The sequence below is a fragment of the Lynx rufus genome, unplaced genomic scaffold, assembly GCF_022079265.1.
Source record: "Lynx rufus isolate CCGP_SWC_20201006 ecotype Redwood Valley unplaced genomic scaffold, mLynRuf1.p SCAF_42, whole genome shotgun sequence".
NCBI lineage: Eukaryota > Metazoa > Chordata > Mammalia > Carnivora > Felidae > Lynx > Lynx rufus.
The window spans coordinates 1,919,839-1,940,947 of record NW_025814859.1 but is presented as its reverse complement, the minus strand read 5'-3'; the positions used below and the strand labels follow the sequence as shown (position 1 = coordinate 1,940,947).

Sequence of the window (21,109 nt, the reverse complement as noted above, 5' to 3'; positions counted from 1 at the left end):
AGTTGGGTAGATTCTATCATGTCAGTTTTGTGGTTGTCATAATGTACTAGAGTTATGCAAGATTTTACCATTGAGAAACACTGAATAAAGAGTAAATAGGACATCCCTGTGTTATTTTCTATAATTATATATGAATCTTGAATCTATGTATAATTATCTTGAAAAAAAGCTTAAGTTAATAAATAAGACAAAAGATTTGAATAGACATTTCATCAAAGAAGGTATATAAGTGAAACAAGCACATAAAAGGATGCTCCACATCATTGGTCATTAGGGAAATGCAAAATAAACCTACAATGTGAGATATTTCATACCCAGAAGAATAGCTATAATAAAAAATAAAATAACAAACGTTGGAAAGAATGTGGAGAAAATGGAACTCTCATACATTGCTGGTGGGAATGTAAACCGATTGATCCACCTTGAAAAACAGTTTGGCAGTTATCTTAAAATCAACAGTCTTACCATATGACCCAGTAATTCCACTCATAGATATCTACCCTTGAGAAATTAAAACATATGTTCACACAAGGACATGTATGTGAATTTTCATAGAAGCATTTTCATAATATCCAAACATTGGAAGCAGCCCAAATATCATCAATTGGTAAATGGGTAAACAAAATGTGATATATCCTTACAATGGCATACTATTTATCAATTAAAAGGAATGAAGTACTCATACAAGACACAACATGGATAAACCTCAAAAATATTATGCTAAGCAAAAGAAATTAAACAAAAGACCCCATATTGTATGATCCACTTTATTTGAAATGTCCAGAAAAGAAATCTATAGAGACAGAAAGTAGATTAATTATTGCCTGGGGCTAGGGGTCGGAATGGGGAATGACTGAAAATGGGACAGTGATTTCTTTTGGGGGTGACAGAAATGTTCTAAAATTAGTTTGTGGTGATAGTTGCACAACTGTAGATTTACGAAAATCACTGAATATGCACACTTAGAAAAGGAAGAAAGGTGTCTTTTAAGTTACAGTCCCTTTCAGCTGTTCTAGATTGTAACGCCCTCAGATGGCTAAACCTGTGACCTCTGGCTTCAGATCCCCATTCAGACAGGGTAATTACACCCATGCCCTGCTTACATCATCAGATGGAAGGTTATATGGCCTGCTTTCTTCTCCACCCACTGCTAGCTTTAGTATTCTTGATGGTTGCTAAAGTATCATTTAAAAAGCATGTTGTTCCTTGTGTTTACTGACAAAACGTGTTTTTCTTGGCTTCCCCGATTCCAAATTCTCCGTTTAGAAAAAAAAATACTTCTGGAATTATATATGCATTTTCAGCACACTGTATATGCAAGAAAGCAGACAAGCAGATTTGACTAAACTTGTGAGTTTCTTGAAGCATAGCACTCCTTTGTTCTTTTGACATCTGACTAAATGTCAGAGACCCGTTTCCATTTTGGCAGTGTAATTTCCCCTCCCTCTCCTTCTCTCCATCCCCCACAGCCATCATTTCTTCATTTTTACCATAGTTCCAATATCTCACTTGCACTTATCACAAAGTCCACCCCTTATATTCCTTTCCCTTTCTCCCTTTCAAATATCCCTTCCTAGCCTAATCCTGACTGGTGAAAAGGAAAAAATACCATTTAAGTAGTAATCAGCAAAATACTTCTTTCTAGAAAGTAATTTAGTGGAACTTTATGGATAATACAGTATGTTTGGAAAATTTTTAGTATTTCCTATGGCTTTTTTTGCTGTTGTTTCAATGTTTACTTATTAATTTTTGAGAGAGAAAAAGAGAGTACACACACAAGCAGGGGAGGGGCAGAGAGAGAGACACACAGAGTCTGAAGCAGACTCCAGGCTCCAAGTTGTCAGTGCAGAGCCTGACACAAGGTTTGAACCCACGAACTGTGAGATCATGACTTGAGCTAAAGTTGGACACTTAGCCAACTGAGCTACCCAGGCACCCTGGCTTTTTTGCTTTTTGAAAGGGAAGAACTAGTGTGAAATACTGATTTGATCTCAAGTCTAAGGTATTTCATTTCCATAAATGACATATGACATGTTTTTATTAATATCCAAGAAAACAGATGTATTTTATCTGTCTTATCAGAAGGCAAAATTATTATAAAATTTTTTAGGCTAGCAGATTAAGTTCTCTATACTATGAAAACTAGATTTTATTGCTTATTGATAGTGTTTCAGCTTATTTTTAAGGTTTCTAAATAAACAAGGTATGGAATACAAAACATTTTCTTCACTTTAGTAACATAAACTTGTTGATAATGATCATGGTTTGATCGGCGCCTCTTACAAACTAATTTCTTTGTCCTTCATACATCCTAAATGCTTTGTTTATATTGCTATACTGCTAATGTAATGCTTATCTTAAAGCGCAGTTATGTCTGTTTCCTCGGTCTCACCATCTGATGGGGATGGAGCTGTGGCATAGCAGTCAGGATTTGTTGTATTAATTAGCAGCTATGTGACTTTGCTGTCTTAATGATCCCTGAATTATGACATGGATTTCTGTGCTGCTGGTAAGTATTAAGTAGTTTGGGACATGGATTGCAAACTCAAAATATGTGATCTCTGCAACGTTTTAGCAGTTGTGGAGAAGATAGGAAAAATATTTGAATGGAAACTTTTGGACAAAATGTTACCACAGACCTTAACAAATTACTTAAACTTCCTGAGACTCAGTTTTGCCATCTATAAAATGGATATGATAATGCTTACCTCGTAGGAGTGTTTAAGGGTTAACTGAGATATCGTTACATGAAAGAGTCTAGCTCAGTGTCTGGAAGATGGATTATATTAATTAATGTTTCTTTAGGTTGGAATTTTCCCTGCACCTCCTCCATGCCCCTCTCACCTGTAAAACAAACAAACACCCTCCAAACTTCAAACATCTTTCAAGAAACATCCCCAAATGCACCACACTACAAAGCCTTTGCAAACGACTTCAGGCAGGGTAGCCCTTTGTTTAAGAGCACTGAGCTTTTAAAATCAGAAGAGATTCCCAAGTTTAAAACCAGGTCTGCCAAATATTTAGTAACTCCGTGACCTTGGGCACGTTACTTATCCTCCCTGCTGCTAAGTCTCCCACCTGTCAGGCGAGATCATCCTGGTATATAACCTCATGCAGTTGTGAAGTATTAAATGAGATATGCCCAAAGAGTGCTTAGCACAGTCCCAGACACTTAGTAAATCCTCTATTTAAAGTATTACATAGTAGGCATAGAAGTAGTAATAGAAAAATTTCCACTTCAGTGAAGTGTTTATAAAAATGCCTCCCAGGGTTGCAAAATTCTGATGCAAAAGTCTTTTAAACTCTAATGCTGGGGCGCCTGGGTGGCGCAGTCGGTTAAGCGTCCGACTTCAGCCAGGTCACGATCTCACGGTCCGTGGGTTCGAGCCCCGCGTCGGGCTCTGGGCTGATGGCTCAGAGCCTGGAGCCTGTTTCCGATTCTGTGTCTCCCTCTCTCTCTGCCCCTCCCCCGTTCATGCTCTGTCTCTCTCTGTCCCAAAAATAAATAAACGTTGAAAAAAAAATTAAAAAAATAAACTCTAATGCTGAACAAACGTTAAGGGATTGGTATATACCTTGAGATATTTGAGGCAAAGTTCTAACCTCACGTTATGGAATATGCATTCCCTGTACGGGGTGTGGGGAGGGAAATGATAGCTACTACTAATTAATGGGAAATAAAACCAGAAAATACGTCCCAGGGCACAAGCAACAGAAGCCCAAAGTGCAGTATTAACCACTGCACCCGCAAACCGGGCCTCAACAATTCCCTGGAGTTCACCTCTAACGCCCCCCTTCCTTTGGAGCCGCGCAAGCGTACACAGATTTTGTTCCTTTCCCCCTCATGCCCCCGCCTCCAACCCTCATCGTCTGCCTCAACACGCAGGCGCATCTCTTCAAATCCTGTCCCTTCCCCCGTCCGCTTTCTCTTCATTTCGTTCCCCCTCCTCTTCCAGCACCTCGGTAGGTTCAAACTCTTCTCCGGGAGGGTGGCGGCGATCGAGAGGTCACGTGATGAGCATCCTGCTGCCCAACATGGCGGAGTTCGACACCATCTCGGAACTAGAGGAGGAGGAAGAAGAAGCGGCAACGTCGTCGTCGTCGCCGTCGTCGTCGTCGTCGGTATCGGGGCCTGACGACGAGGAGGAAGATGAGGAGGGGGAGGAAGAAGAGGAGGAGGAGGAAGAGGAGGAGACGCCGCCCCCACCTCGGGTAGTGAGTGAGGAGCATCTGCGGAGATATTCCCCCGATCCTGTATTGGTGCGGGGAGCCGGCCACATCACTGTGTAAGCAAGAGGGGGCCATAGGGTTTGAAAACGCTGAGATTTGTCGACAGAGGAATGAGAAGGTGATCGAGGGGCCTGTGGAGTGGGGGAGGGCCGACTGAGACATACAGTTAGAAAAGGACACCTCGTCTAAATGGAGAAACCGAGGGTGGTAGGTGCAAAGGGAGTGAGGAGAATGCAAATGTGATGCACTGACATCAGGTAAAGAGTATATATAGGACGGGGAAGTTAGAGATTTGAGAGCCAGAGGGATAGGAGTAAAGGTGAGTCTACTTCTTTCTGTGTTTGCTGGCAAGTAAATAGTCTTTAAACTGCAGGATGTACCAGAGGATTCTTTACTGCTAAGATTGGTGTGTAGTGGAACACAGTGACTGCTGTGAAAAGTGACAAGACCTAGGCTTTCTTCAAAACAGAAACGTGATATGTTTTGTGAATAATATTATAGAATATCCACGTACCCATACATTCTTTCATCCATTCTTCCTATCTAATCCGTATATGAATGAATACCATTATCCTTTCGATGTCTTGATAATTCCTCATTCTGACGTTCTGTAAATATCACAGAGGTTCATATTAAGAGGCAGTTGTGAAAAGTAAAAGAGCAATGGATTGAGAGTAGGGATTCTTGGATGTTAGTCCCAGCTTTGCCTCTTACTGGCCCTGTGACCTTGCTCAGATTACTTCCTATTTCTGGGCCTTAATTTCTCCATCTGTAAAATGAAGGGTCGGGGTAGGTGGCTTCCGAAGCCTTTCAGCTCTGAGATAATTTAAGATACCTACAGGAGATTTTGTATGCCCAAATATTAAATATGCAGACATTAAATATTTATGGAAATGAGTCCCCCAGGAGCTGAAGTTGATTTTTTGAAAACTTATGCAGAGTGACTTTTTTAAAAAATTGAAATCTTGGATCATATTTAAGAAAATAAAAGGAGGAGTGATCTCATAGCATTGTGGTTGCAAAGCAAAAGAAAATTTTAATGGCTCTCTGGGCTTTGGAGAGTGCTTTTTCTTTTGGATGTGCTTGGGCTGTAAATACTTGGAAGTTTGAGTGTGTGTCATGTTCATCCTCTTAATTATGCTGTCTTTTACTGCATTTTCCTATCATTGCCTCTAATTTTGTTAATGGTTCACCTGGTCCCTTTGTCTTTCAGTTGAGTTCGTATCATCAGAAATCATATAATATGCAACACCTCCCCCCATCATGTTAGCTTTTAATTTTAACATGTCACTTGTTTTGATTATAATATACTTTTGTGATATTTGCATAAAATATGTTAAGAAAGATTTTGAAATTGTGGAAGGGGAGATTTTTAGACCTGCTTTTTGGTAGGGAATTATTTTAACACAGTTTTTCTTGGTCCAAGAATTTTGCAGATAGCCTACAATGATCAGATGCCAGCTTACTGCACTGTTTTACTTTTATTCCTTTCATTACTAGGGAGACAATTCATTACTCAAACTAATTATAATTCTGGCACCAAACATTACTTTCATGCAGATTATTTCACATGACTGAACAGAAAAAGGGTTTTTATTCCAGTCTATAATTTTATATTTCAACATTCCACCCCCTCCTTATTTTTTAACATTCAGAAAACAGAGGAGGGGCAAGAAAACAGAATTTAAGTTACCAGAAACTTATTTGTGGTTCCATTCTATTCTTCACAAATCATGGTGAAGCATTTATCAACCAACTTTCAATTAAAAGCAAAGCACTGACACTTGCCATATCCAAGCCCTTGTGATGGTGTAATGTCCCTCCCAGCTTAAAAATTCTGGAATTGGGAGTGTGAAGTAGTGGTGCTGGTAGTAACTATTGGTATTAATGGAAGCCAAAACCTGAAAAGCAGCAAACCAGTACTTGAATCATTAACCCATGTATATAGTTTGAAAAAATTGTTCAGTTGTATTCTATAAATTCTCTCAACTAAAAAGCACACTTAATGTTAAATGTCTGGGATTCGAAAAAAGTTAAATGTTTAGGAGAAAGTTTTGCTGAATCTGAAGAACTGGCCTTTGTATAGTAGTAAAACTTTCCTTATATCAGGTAAATTAAGATCCTTATGAAATAGTTAATCTAATTCTGAAATGTCTAAAATAACCAGCTTCTGTTAAATTTTTTCTGGCATGAGAGAGTTGTCCTGTCTGAATGACACTATCCTACCCCCTTTTTCCCCCATTTTCTGTGCAGTTGTCTAATCTCTAGAGGACTTTGTTTCTTTTTCAAGGTTCAAATTTGAGAACCATTACTTCAAACTCAATATATCTTAAGCCATCATTTTCCCTCCCCACATTGGTTGTGCATTCCACTTGCCCCTTTACCACCACTCTAATCTTTTGGGGTAGGTTTTCAAATCCTGGAGTCATTTTAACTCTTCCTTCTCCTTGACTTTTCCAGTGCTACTCTGTCCCAGAATTATGTCATATCTTTTAAAATGTCTATTAGATTTTTCATTTTCTCCATTTCTACCGGTTCCACTCTAGTTTAGGTTGCCATCATCTCCACAGTCTGCCACCTCTCTTCAATTCATCCTGCATGCTTGTGCCAAACTAATTTTCTTAAAACACAGTTTGATCATGTCACTTTCCTGCTGAAAAACCTGCACTAGGTCTTAATTAGGTCTGAATTCGTATGCTCTCTTCTTCCAGCCTCAGAGGTCAAGGAGTTCCTTCACTTGTCCAAAGCTCACAACTCCACTTGTACCTTCTATACCCTTCTCTTCCAGCCTCCTCCCAAATCTTGCTCCATCAGGTAGCCCCATCTCTCTAATTACCTCTCTCTGCATCAGCCTATAGACATATTCAGAGTCTCTCTCATTCTTTAAAAACAAAATAAAACAAAGCCGTCCTAGACCTATGTTCCCTTTTAGCTACTGTCTTGTCTTTCTTCCTTCCCTCTCCAAATTTCTTAGGAATAGCCACATTCACTATATCTATTTACTTTTCACCCCTCTCTAACCTGGATTTTGCCATCATGACCACAGATGGGGGTAACTATCCTTGTTAAGATCACCACCATGACCCTCTGTTGCTACATTAGTGGGCTTTTCTCATTCCCTGTCTTTCTGGTCCTCTCTGCTATATATATGACACTTAAAATGACTCCCTCTTTTTTGGAGGCTTCTATTCCAGGGGCCACAAACACACAAGCCTTCAGAGGTAAGACAGGCCACAGAAAATGGTGCAGCATGAGTAATAATGGGGCTTTAGTTGAACTGGAAGATGGTATGTGTTTTGCCTAAAGGTATTCAAATTCTAATTTTGTAAAAACATTTTGCCAGACAAACCTAGGAATTCCTTGGCCACTTGACTCTCCTGGGCTCCCTGTATTTTTCTTGCTATTGTTTAACTCTCATTCATGGGCTTCTCTTATTCTGTTGACCCTTGATACCAGTGGTCTCTGAGGTTTTGTTTTCACCTTACTATTCTTCTCATTCCTTACTGTGCTTAGATGATCTCATCTTGATTCTCATGGTTTCAATTATCTGACATCTCCCAAATATGTATCTCTGTGCCAGACTTTGCTCAGACTTTCACCTGGGCTTTCTCACCTGACAGCCCATCGTCATCCTAAGTTCAACATATTCATAACAGAACTCATCCCCCCCCCACGCCTCCTTATACCTCCATCCCAAACCTTTAAAAAAATCCCTTCTATATCTGTTTTTTCCATCTCAGTTAAATGTACCTCCACCTATCCCGTTATTTATCCTTGGTTCCTCTTCCTCACTTACACTTATCAGCAAGTAAAATAATATTTGACCTAAAATTTTTTTCTTTTCCTCCCTACTGACACTTCCCTGATTCGGGCCCCTTTCACCACCCTAACTAATCAACTTGCCCTCATTGTCATCACTTCACATCCATTCCACAGCCTGCTGCTAGATTAAGATACCACTTTACTGCTTAAAACTGTTCTGTGGTTTTCCCCTTACCTGCTGGATAGAATCCAAGCTCCATAACGTGGCATATAGAACTGGACCTTGCCTATCTGTCAGCCTAATCTTCTGATATTTCCTCTATGGCTTGTATTTTCCTCTTTTTAGCATGCTGTTTTTTTTAAAATATTTATTTTGAGAGAGAGAGAGAGAGCAAGGGAGGGGCAGAAAGAAAGGGAGAGAGAGAATCCTAAGCAGGCTCCACACTGTCCACACAGAGCTCACCGCATGTCTCAATCTCACCAACCGCGAGATCACAACCCGAGCTGAAATCAAGAGTCGGACTCTTAACCGACTGACTGAGCCATCCAGGCGCCCCTGTAGCATGCTGTGTCTTATCTTGTTGCCTCTACTCAATCTAGGACCTCCATCTAGAATTCCAGTACCCACCACCCATACCTCAGCTCTCCATATGTCACCACCTCCTGCAAGTCTTCCCTGCCCCCACTAAATTGTAAGCTGCAATAGCAGGAACAAGTTTTAGTTCCCTCTGAATCTTCATTGCTTAGCACAATGCTTGCCCTGAAGTAGGCAATCAATAAAAGTGAGTTGAAGGAATATTGGTTTGCTTTAGTAACACTCAATATGCCTGTCATAATGCATGCTGTATTATAGGTCCTCAACAAATACTGGTTACTTGACTCACACTGTAGAGAGTACTTGTGATTCTGAGCAAAGATACATATGGCTACAGTAATGTCACCAGTCCCAGTGATGGGTGTTATGGCATGGCCTTACCTCTGAAATCTTTGTTATGATGTCAGAATACCCCTGTCTATTTGTATCATCTTAACGTATTGGCTTTCTTATTACTTTAACAAGATACTAATCTTTTAACATGGAGTTATAATTTCTTAAGAAATAGAATGAGCTAACCACACTAATTGTAATTCCAATTCTCAGAGGATGATGATGATGAATGGATATTTGGGGATTTTTTTCCCAACTAAAAAAGTATATAACAAAATTAACTGCACAGATTTGAGTTTATGGAAACAGACATAATGAAATGTCTCTTAGAAATATTAAGCGTTTTAGAAATAATATACATCTGAGGAATATAACTTAGAATCTACCAATTTACTTCTTGATATTCTAGGATAAGTATTTGGATCCAGTGTTTTGAAATAACAAGGAAAACTCTATCCCATGAGATCTTTTATTTTTAGGCATTATCACACTGTTTATATTACTTAAAACATAGAGATATTTACCCTGATAATATATCTGTATAGAATTTAGTAGAGAGTTACCAATTCTCGGGGACTTATAAAATTGTCTCATAAAAATTAATTTATTAAAGCTAGAGTTGTTGCATATAGAATTGAAAAAAGATGGCCACATTTGCCAAACAGTGCATTTCTGAAAAAACTTAAACAGCACTACAATTATTGATACTTCTCAAATCAGTTAATGGAATGCTTTTTCATAAACAGCTGTCTTTGAGGAATTACAGTGATGCATTGTTAATACATATTTGTATAAGGTAAATATTTTATAAGATTTTAGGCTTTCAGAATACAGAAATATGGTAACTTGCCATTTTACAGTGTGGCAAGGCATGATTATTTTCATATAAAAGATTAAAGAGATTTAACTATAATGTTTTTGAAAATATCTTTGAATTTTATGGCATAGATTTTCTTTTTCATGGTATAGTAAATAAAGTTCAATGCACACACTTCAGAATTGTTACTATACGTGCAAAGTTTTCTAGTGAAATCATGTTTCTTGTTGGCAGAATTTTACTAGCTTGATCTGTTTCCTTAAACAATCTGAACACATAAACTTTAATTTGTATAGGGTTTTCAAAGGTTGGTATGTAGCCATTTCCAAAAGGATTGAAAACAGTGAGGGTTCTAGAGAGGGAGAGAAGAGGGAAGAGCAACTAAGAGGACCCATCCTTCTTTGCCTCAGTTTCCTTTACTCCAAAGAATCATCCAAGAAATTAAAATTTTGAAGCATTGAAGATGCTTGACAAATAAAATACAATCATTAGAAACCATCAACTAGGACAACTTCAAACACATAATAGGTTCTATATTTAATGAGGCTGATAAAATGGAAAGTGTGAGAAGTTCCCAAGTGCCTATTTGTCTAATGCTGAAAAACCCCACATCTTGACTAATGCCTATCAGTAATCAGTAATGGGTAGATGATCTTGTGGATTCACAGTTCTTAATAGTTTGTTTATGAAATAGAGCTGAGGTGTTTATTCAGCAGCAGCCATTTCAACATTTCCTAGTAGCTATCAAGTGAAATGTTGTGCCTAAGATTATTTGAGTTAAGTATTCTTTTTAAGTGCTGAGTCTCTTAATGAAGAAAGATAAAAGAAACTCCTGGTAGACAGGAATAGGATTGCTACTGCCTTTTAGCCAAAATTATGAGAGTATATCAGGCCTGGTTTGCCTGTCTTTATACATTTTTATATATATGTGCCATAAAGGAGTATTTTAAAAAGTAAAATTATATTTCCTTACCATTTTTAATATACTTTTTATATTTTAGAAAAGACAATCCCTTTATATATTAAAGAAGAAAATTAGTAATGAGAATATAGCAAGTATATATTGAGAACTTGAGCACTGGCCTAAGTACCACAAAAAAAAAAAAAAACACAGAAAATAAAAAAATAAAGTACAAGCCATGCTTTACAAAACTAATAGGAAAATTGCTTTTAAGATACTGATATAGAGCAGCAAAGAATAATGGAAAATATTTTATTAGCTGTTGAATTGTATAGTATGGATTTGAAGTGGCTGTGAGTATTCAGAGAAAGGGGGAATCTGTGACAGTTTAAACATTCAAGGCATTACAGCAGGGGTTGGGACTTGACTTCAGCCCTGAAGGTTGAGTAGGATTTAAACTAGGGAGGGGAAGCAAGGGAAACCACCTGAGCAAAGACAAGAGCCAATATGGCAGTTGCAATGGAAAGGAAGGAATCATTATGAGAATGATTTCAAAGGAACAAATAACAGGACTTGGAGCCACGTCAGAGGAGGCAAGGTGCAAAAAATAGAAGGAAGGTGCAAAACCAATACCAAGGTCTAGGTTAAAGGGAATCAATGTGCCACTGATAGAGATGAGAAATTTGAAAAGGGGTCTAGTTTCCAATGAAAAGATAACATTTAATTTTAGACATGGTTTACTTGAGGTGGTATTATTTTAGTAAGATATCCAGGTGGAAATTTTTAGTATGCAATTAGAGATGAGGGACCAAAGAATGTTGGAAAATATAGAATTAGAGATATAGATTTGATGATCATCAGCATAGAAGTGATGTCAAAGCGATTAAATATAGAAAAATTGTTAAAGCTCCCTTAGAAAGACAAGCAGTTGACTAAAAGGTAAATTTTAAGAAAAGGCAAGAATGTTAGAGAGTGAAAGGATGGGAGAGTGTAAAGCTGCAAAGTCAAGGGAAAATTTTCTAAGAAGAGGACATAAAATTGGCAATAAATAATACTTGATGAACTTGTCTTTCTGAATAAATTTACTCAGAGATTATTTTCAGTAAAGTGACAGCATCATAAGGCAAATTGTGAATGGTTAAGAAAGGGAATATTAAAGAAATAAAAACAGGAAAGGAAAATCCACTTGCCTGGTGACAAATGCAACAAGAATAGCAAAACTCAGAAGTTTTAAAATAATAAAAATATTCCATATATTTCAAGGGATACATCTGTCTATATCCTCTACTTATTTGCCAAGAATGGCAGCTTGGAAAAGCTATAATGGCAGCAATCTCTAATGAGGTAGGAATGTGTTTTTTTTTTAATTGACATATAATTACCATACATTGTTATATTAGTTTCAGGCATAAAATACAATGATTCAGTTGTTCTGTACATTCTCAGTACTCATCAAAGTAAGTGTACTCTTAATCCCCTTTACTCATTTTACCCATTCCCCACCCACATCCCCTCTGATATCCACCAGGTTTTTTTCTGTGTTTAACAGTCTGTTTTGGTTTGTCTCTTTTTTTCCATGTTCACTTGTTATGTTTCTTAAATTCCACATATGAGTGAAATCATACGGTATTCTTTCTATGACTTATTTCACTTAACATTATATCCTCTAGGTCTTTCTGTGTTGTTGCAAATGGCAAGATTTCATTCTTTTTATGGCTGAGTTATATTCCTGAGAGAGAGAGAGAGAGAGAGAGAGAGAGAGAGAGAGTGAATGAGAGAGAGAGAGAGAGAGTGCTTCCTTAGCCATTCATCTATTGCTGGAAATGGGTGCTTCCATATCTTGGCTCTTGTAAATAATGCTACTATAAACATAGGGTGCATATATCTTTTCAAATTAGTGGTGGTTTTATTTTCTTTGGTCAAATACCTGCTAGTGGAATTACTAGATCATATGGTAATTCTATTTTTAATCTTGTGAGGAACCTCCACACTGTATTCCACAATGGCTGCACCAGTGGCATTCCCACCAACATGCATAAGGGTTCCTTTTTCTCCATATCCTTGCCAAAACTTGTTATTTCTTCTCACTTTGATTTTAGCCACTCTGACAAGTGTAAAGTAATATTTATTTTTTTGTGCACAAAGCTTATTTTATTTTTTTAATTTTTTCAATATATGAAATTTATTGTCAAATTGGTTTCCATACAACACCCAGTGCTCATCCCAAAAGGTGCCCTCCTCAATACCCATCACCCACCCTCCCCTCTCTCCCACCCCCCCATCAACTCTCAGTTTGTTCTCAGTTTTTAAGAGTCTCTTATGCTTTGGCTCTCTCCTACTCTAACCTCTTTTTTTTTTTTTTCCCTTCCCCTCCCCTATGGGTTTCTGTTAAGTTTCTCAGGATCCACATAAGAGTGAAAACATATGGCATCTGTCTTTCTCTGTATGGCTTACTTCACTTAGCATCACACTCTCCAGTTCCATCCTGTTGCTACAAAGGGCCATATTTCGTTCTTTCTCATTGCCCTGTAGTACTCCATTGTGTATATAAACCACAATTTCTTTATCCATTCATCAGTTGATGGACATTTAGGCTCTTCCCATAATTTGGCTATTCTTGAGAGTGCTGCTATAAACATTGGGGTACAAGTGCCCCTATGCATCAGTACTCCTGTATCCCTTGGGTAAATTCCTAGCAGTGCTATTGCTGGGTCATAGGGTAGGTCTATTTTTAATTTTCTGAGGAACCTCCACACTGTTTTCCAGTGTGGCTGCACCAATTTGCATTCCCACCAACAGTGCCAGAGGGTTCCCGTTTCTCCACATCCTCTCCAGCATCTATAGTCTCCTGATTAGTTCATTTTAGCCACTCTGACTGGCATGAGGTGATATCTGAGTGTGGTTTTGATTTGTATTTCCCTGATAAGGAGCGACGTTGAGCATCTTTTCATGTGCCTGTTGGCCATCTGGATGTCTTCTTTAGAGAAGTGTCTATTCATGTTTTCTGCCCATTTCTTCACTGGGTTATTTGTTTTTCGGGTGTGGAGTTTGGTGAGCTCTTTATAGATTTTGGATACTAGCCCTTTGTCCGATATGTCATTTGCAAATATCTTTTCCCATTCCGTTGGTTGCCTTTTAGTTTTGTTGGTTGTTTCCTTTGCTGTGCAGAAGCTTTTTATCTTCATAAGGTCCCAGTAATTCACTTTTGCTTTTAATTCCCTTGCCTTTGGGGATGTGTCGAGTAAGAGATTGCTACGGCTGAGGTCAGAGAGGTCTTTTCCTGCTTTCTCCTCTAGGGTTTTGATGGTTTCCTGTCTCACATTCAGGTCCTTTATTCATTTTGAGTTCATTTTTGTGAATGGTGTGAGAAAGTGGTCTAGTTTCAACCTTCTGCATGTTGCTGTCCAGTTCTGCCAGCACCATTTGTTAAAGAGACTGTTTTTCCACTGGATGTTCTTTCCTGCTTTGTCAAAGATGAGTTGGCCATACGTTTGTGGGTCTAGTTCTGGGGTTTCTATTCTATTCCATTGGTCTGTGTGTCTGTTTTTGTGCCAATACCATGCTGTCTTGATGATGACAGCTTTGTAGTAGAGGCTAAAGTCTGGGATTGTGATGCCTCCTGCTTTGGTCTTCTTCTTCAAAATTCCTTTGGCTATTCGGGGCCTTTTGTGGTTCTATATGAATTTTAGGATTGCTTGTTCTAGTTTCGAGAAGAATGCTGGTGCAATTTTGATTGGGATTGCATTGAATGTGTAGATAGCTTTGGGTAGTATTGACATTTTGACAATATTTATTTTTCCAATCCATGAGCAGGGAATGTCTTTCCATTTCTTTATATCTTCTTCAACTACCTTCAAAAGCTTTCTATAGTTTTCAGCATACAGATCTTTTACATCTTTGGTTAGATTTATTCCTAGGTATTTTATGCTTCTTGGTGCAATTGTGAATGGGATCAGTTTCTTTATTTGTCTTTCTGTTGCTTCATTGTTAGTGTATAAGAATGCAACTGATTTCTTACATTGAATTTGTATCCTGCAACTTTGCTGAATTCATGTATCAGTTCTTGCAGACTTTTGGTGGAGTCTATCAGATTTCCATGTATAATATCATATCATCTGCAAAAAGCGAGAGCTTGACTTCATCTTTGCCAATTTTGATGCCTTTGATTTCCTTTTGTTGTCTGATTGCAGATGCTAGCATTTCCAACACTATGTGAAACAACAGCGGTGAGAGTGGGCATCCCTGTTGTGTTCCTGATCTCAGGGAAAAAGCTCTCAGTTTTTCCCCATTGAGGATGATGTTAGCTGTGGGCTTTTCATAAATGGCTTTTATGGTGTTTAAGTATGTTCCTTCTATCCCAACTTTCTCAAGGGTTTTTATCAAGAAAGCGTGCTGAATTTTGTCAAAGGCCTTTTCTGCATTGATTGATAGGATCATATGGTTCTTATCTTTTCTTTTATTAATGTGAGTATCACGTTGATTGATTTGCGAATGTTGAACCAGCCCTACATCCCAGGAATGAATCCCACTTGATCATGGTGAATAATTCTTTTTATATGCTGTTGAATTCGATTTGCTAGTATCTTATTGAAAATTTTTGCATATTCATCAGGGATATTGGCCTGTAGTTCTCTTTATTTCCTGGTCTCTGTCTGGTTTAGGAATCAAAGGAATACTGGCTTCATAGAATGCGTCTGGAAGTTTTCCTTCCCTTTCTATTTCTTGGAATAGCTTGAGAAGGATAGGTATTATCTCTGCTTTAAACGTCTGGTAGAACTCCCCTGGGAAGCCATCTGGTCCTGGACTCTTATTTGTTGGGAGATTTTTGATAACCGATTCAATTTCTTCGCTGGTTATGGGTCTGTTCAAGCTTTCTATTTCCTCCTGATTGAGTTTTGGAAGCGTGTGGGTGTTTAGGAATTTGTCCATTTCTTCCAGGTTGTCCAATTTGATGGCATATAATTTTTCATAGTATTCCCTGATAATTGTTTGTATCTCTGAGGGATTGGTTGTAATAATTCCATTTTCTTTTTTTTTTTTAAATTTTTTTTTTCAAAGTTTATTTATTTTTGGGACAGAGAGAGACAGAGCATGAACGGGGGAGGGGCAGAGAGAGAGGGAGACACAAAATCGGAAACAGGCTCCAGGCTCTGAGCCATCAGCCCAGAGCCCGACGCGGGGCTCGAACTCACGGAGCGCGAGATCGTGACCTGGCTGAAGTCGGACGCTTAACCGACTGCGCCACCCAGGCGCCCCAATAATTCCATTTTCATTCATGATTTTATCTATTTGGGTCATCTCCCTTTTCTTTTTGAGAAGCCTGGCTAGAGGTTTATCAATTTTGTTTATTTTTTCAAAAAACCAACTCTTGGTTTCATTGATCTTCTCTACTGTTATTTTAGATTCTATATTGTCTATTTCTTCTCTAATCTTTATTATTTCTCTTCTTCTGCTGGGTTTGGGGTGCCTTTGCTGTTCTGCTTCTATTTCCTTTAGGTGTGCTGTTAGATTTTGTATTTGGGATTTTTCTTGTTTCTTGAGATAGGCCTGGATTGCAATGTATTTTCCTCTCAGGACTGCCTTCGCTGCGTCCCAAAGCGTTTGGATTGTTGTATTTTCATTTTCGTTTGTTTCCATATACTTTTTAATTTCTTCTCTAATTGCCTGGTTGACCCACTCATTCGTTAGTAGGGTGTTCTTTAACCTCCATGCTTTTGGAGGTTTTCCAGACTTTTTCCTGTGGTTGATTTCAAGCTTCATAGCATTGTGGTCTGAAAGTATGCATGGTATAATTTCAATTCTTGTAAACTTATGAAGGGCTGTTTTGTGACCCAGTATATGATCTATCTTGGAGAATGTTCCATGTGCACTCGAGAAGAAAGCATATTCTGTTGCTTTGGGATGCAGAGTTCTAAATATATCTGTCAAGTCCATCTGATCCAATGTCTCATTCAGGGCCCTTGTTTCTTTATTGACCGTGTGTCTAGATGATCTATCCATTTCTGTAAGTGGGGTGTTAAAGTCCCCAGCAATTACCACATTCTTATCAATAAGGTTGCTTCTGTTTATGAGTAATTGTTTTATATATTTGGGGGCTCCGGTATTTGGCACATAGACATTTATAATTGTTAGCTCTTCCTGATGGATAGACCCTGTAACTATTATATAATGTCCTTCTTCATCTCTTGTTACAGCCTTTAATTTAAAGTCTAGTTTGTCTGATATAAGTATGGCTACTCCAGCTTTCTTTTGGCCTCCAGTAGCATGATAAATAGTTCTCCATCCCCTCACTCTGAATCTAAAGGTGTCCTCAGGTCTAAAATGAGTCTCTTGTAGACAGCAAATTGATGGGTCTTGTTTTTTTATCCATTCTGATACCCTATGTCTTTTGGTTGGTGCATTTAATCCATTTACATTCAGTGTTATTATAGAAAGATACGGGTTTAGAGTCATTGTGATGTCTGTATGTTTTATGCTTGTAGTGATGTCTCTGGTACTTTGTCTCACAGGGTCCCCCTTAGGATCTCTTGTAGGGCTGGTTTAGTGGTGACAAATTCCTTCAGTTTTTGTTTGTTTGGGAAGACCTTTATCTCTCCTTCTATTCTAAATGACCAACTTGCTGGATAAAGGATTCTCAGCTGCATATTTTTTTCTGTTCCTCACATTGAAGATCTCCTGCCAATCCTTTCTGGCCTGCCAAGTTTCAAAAGAGAGATCAGTCACGAGTCTTATAGGTCTCCCTTTATATGTTAGAGCACGTTTATCCCTTGCTGTTTTCAGAATTTTCTGTTTATCCTGGTATTTTGCCAGTTTCACTATGATATGTCGTGCAGAAGATCGATTCAAGTTACGTCTGAAGGGAGTTCTCTGTGCCTCTTGGATTTCAATGCCTTTTTCCTTCCCCAGTTCAGGGAAGTTCTCAGCTATTATTTCTTCAAGTACCCCTTCAGCACCTTTCCCTCTCTCTTCCTCCTCTGGGATACCAATTATGCGTATATTATTTCTTTTTAGTGTATCACTTAGTTCTCTAATTTTCCCCTCATACTCCTGGATTTTTTTATCTCTCTTTTTCTCAGCTTCCTCTTTTTCCATAATTTTATCTTCTAGGTCACCTATTCTCTCCTCCACCTGTTCACTCCGAGCCGTGGTCATTTCCATTTTATTTTGCATTAAAGTGTCTTTCAGCTCCTCCTGACTGTTCCTTAGTCCCTTGATCTCTGTAGCAATAGATTCTCTGCTGTCCTCTATACTGTTTTCAAGCCCAGCGATTAATTTTATGACTGTTATTCTAAATACACTTTTTGTTATATTATTTAAATCCTTTTTGATCAGTTCATTAGCTGTTGTTATTTCCTGGATTTTCTTTTGAGGGGAATTCTTCCGTGTGGTCATTTTGGATAGTCCCTGGAGTGGTGCGGACCTGCAGGGCACTTCCCCTGTGCTGTGGTGTATAACTGGAGTTGGTGGGCGGGGCCGCAGTCAGACCTGATGTCTGCCACTTGCCCACCGCTGGGGCCACATTCAGACTGGTGTGTGCCTTCTCTTCCCCTCTCCTAGGGGCAGGCGGGATTCACTGTGGGGTGGCGTGGCCCATCTGGGCTACTTGCACACTGCCAGGCTTGTGGTTCTGGGGATTTGGCGTATTAGCTGGGGTGGGTAGGCAAGGTGCACGGGGGCAGGAGGGGCAGGCTTAGCTCGCTTCTCCTTCAATGATCCACTTCAGGAGGGGCCCTGTGTCAGCGGGAGGGAGTCAGACCTGCTGCCAGAGGGGTGGTTCCGCAGAAGCACAGCGTTGGGTGTTTGTGGGGAGCGAGCAATTTCCCTGGCAGGAACTGGTTCCCTTTGGGATTTTGGCTGGGGGATGGGTGAGGGAGATGGCGCTGGCTAGCGCCTTTGTTCCCCGCCAAACTGAGCTCTGTCGTCCCGGGGCTCAGCAACTCTCCCTCCCTTTGTCCTCCAGCCTTCCTGCTTTCCACGTAGAGCTGTTAACTTATGACCTCCCAGACGCTAAGTGGCGCTTGCTGTTGGAACACAGTCCGCCGGCCCCTCCGCTTTTGCCAGCCAGACTCAGGGGCTCTGCTCGGCTGGCGGGCTGCCCCTCCGCCTCAGCTCCCTCCTGCCAGTCCGTGCAGCGCACGCCACTTCTCCACCCTTCCTACCTTCTTCTGTGGGCCTCTCATCTGCGCTTGGCTCCAGTGACTCCGTTCTGCTAGTATTCTGGTGGTTTTCTGAGTTATTTAGGCAGGTGTAGGTGGAATCTAAGTGATCAGCAGGACGCGCGGTGAGCCCAGCGTCCTCCTACGCTGCTATCTTCTCATAAAGTAATATTTCATTGTGTTTTTAATTTGTATTTCCCTGAAGATTAGTGATGTTGAGCATCTTTTCATGTGTCTGTTGACCATCTATATGTCTTTCATGTGTCTGTTGACCATCTAATGTCTGTTCAGGTCCTCTGCGTATTTTTAATCTGATGATTTGTTTTCCTGGTATTGAGTTGCAGAAGTTCTTTACATATTTTGGATATTAACCCCTCATTGGATATATCATTTGCAAATATCTTCTCCCATTCAGTAGGTTGACTTTTAGTTTTGTTGACAATTTCCTTCACTGTGTAGAAACTTGTTATTTTGGTATAGTCCCAAAAGTTTAATTTTTCTTTTGTTTCCCTTACCAGAAGAGACATATCTAAAAAACTGTTTCCACGACCAATGTCAAAGAAATTACTGCCAACGTTTTCTTCTAGGAATTTTAAGGTCTCACATTTAGTTCTTTAATCCATTTCAAGTTTGTTTTTATGTATGGTAGAAGTAAGTGGTCTAGTTTCATTCTTTTGCATATAGCTGTCTAGTTTTCCCAGCACTATTTCTCAAAGAGTCTTTTTCCCATTTTATATTCTTGCCTCCTTTGTTGGAGATTAATTGACCATGCAAGCATGGGTTTATTTCTGGACTCTGGTTCTTTTCCATTGATCTATGTGTCTGTTTTTGTATTTTGTATTTTTGTTTTTGTATTTGTATTTCCCTGATAAGGAGCGACGTTGAGCATCTTTTGAAGCCATTTTAATAGCAGTAAATTTTTACTCCTCCCCCCATGTTTTATATATATGATGTCATATTTTACATCTTGTGATTTTGTGAATCCCTTGACTGATTTTTATTGTTAATATTGATTTTACTGTTTTTGTCCTTCAACCTCCATAGTGGTTAAAATACTTTTATTATGTTTGTATTTACCTGTGAAATTTTTTCCATTCACAATTTTTTTACTCCTGATAATGGCCTTTTCTTTCCATTCAAAGAATTCCCTTTAATGTTTCTTGTTAGGCTGGTTTCTTTGTAATGAATGAACATCTTTGAGTTTTGTTTGTCTAGGAAACTGTCTCCTTCTATTCTACATGATATCCTTGCTGGGTAAAGTATTCTTGGTTGCAGATTTTTTCCTTTCAGCACTTTGAATATATCATGCCACTCCCTTCTGGCCTGCAAAGTTTCTGCTGAAAAATCAGCTAATAGCATTATGGGGTTCCTCTTGTATATAGCTCTTTTCTCTTTCTTTGAAAATTCTCTCTTTGTCACTGGTTTTTATCATTTTAATTATTATGTGTCTTGGTGTGCACCTCCTTTGGTTGATTTTGTTTGGGACTCTCTATGCCTCCTGGATCTGGATATCTGTTTCCTTCCCTAGATTAAGGAAGATTTTAGCTATTATTTCTTCAAAGAAATTTTCTGCCCCCTTGTCTCTCTTTTCGCCTTCTGGAGTCCCTATAATGTAAATGTTATTATACTTGATGATGTCACTGAGTTCTCTTAACCTATTCTCATTGTTATTTTTTTTTTCTTTTTGCTGGGCACCTTGGTTGCTTTCCATTATTCTGTCTTCCAGGTCGCTGATAAATTCTTCTGTTTCTAATCTGCTGTTGATTCCCTCTAGTGTATTTTTATTTCAGTTATTGAGTTTTTCATTTCTGATTAGTTCTTTTGGTTCTGATTGGTTCATTTCTGATTGGTTCTATCTCTTTGTTGAAGGTCTCACTGAAATCCTCCACTCTTTTCTCAAGTCCAGTAGATATTTTTATGACCATTACTTTGAACTGTTTGTCAGGCTTATTGCTTATCTCCTTTCATTTAGCTCTTTTGTCCTGTTTTTTCATTTAGGACATATTCCTCTGTCTCCTCATTTTGTCTCTCTGTATTTATTTCTGTGCATTAGGAAAATTAGTTATGTCTCCTGATCTTGAAAGTAGTGGCCTTATGAAGAAGAGGTCCTGTTGTGCTTTGTAGCAATGTCCCCTGTTTACCAGAACCAGGTACTTCAGGGGTCTCTCCTATGTGGACTGCGTGCAACCTACTGTTGTTTGTGGCTGGATGAGCAGCATTTGCCTTCAGTCCACTTGGCCACAGTGGCCCACTTTGCCTGTTGTGGGCACACAGAGGGCAAGGTTTGGTCCCTATGCTGTTAAAGGACCAGTCTG

The 21,109-nt window shown here is 39.0% G+C and overlaps 1 protein-coding gene across 2 annotated transcripts in view; it reads left to right on the top strand.

The window, feature by feature from the left end:
- Positions 1-3,949: 3,949 nt before the first annotated feature.
- The window catches only part of CHIC1 (cysteine rich hydrophobic domain 1), a 72,267-nt gene continuing 55,107 nt past the window's right edge, over positions 3,950-21,109 (top strand). For both annotated transcript variants that reach the window (XM_047097822.1, XM_047097823.1), the window contains exon 1: positions 3,950-4,286. In XM_047097822.1, the coding sequence (XP_046953778.1) occupies positions 4,015-4,286 (272 nt within the window). In that variant the 5' untranslated portion in view covers positions 3,950-4,014. The remainder of the gene's footprint in view (positions 4,287-21,109) is intronic.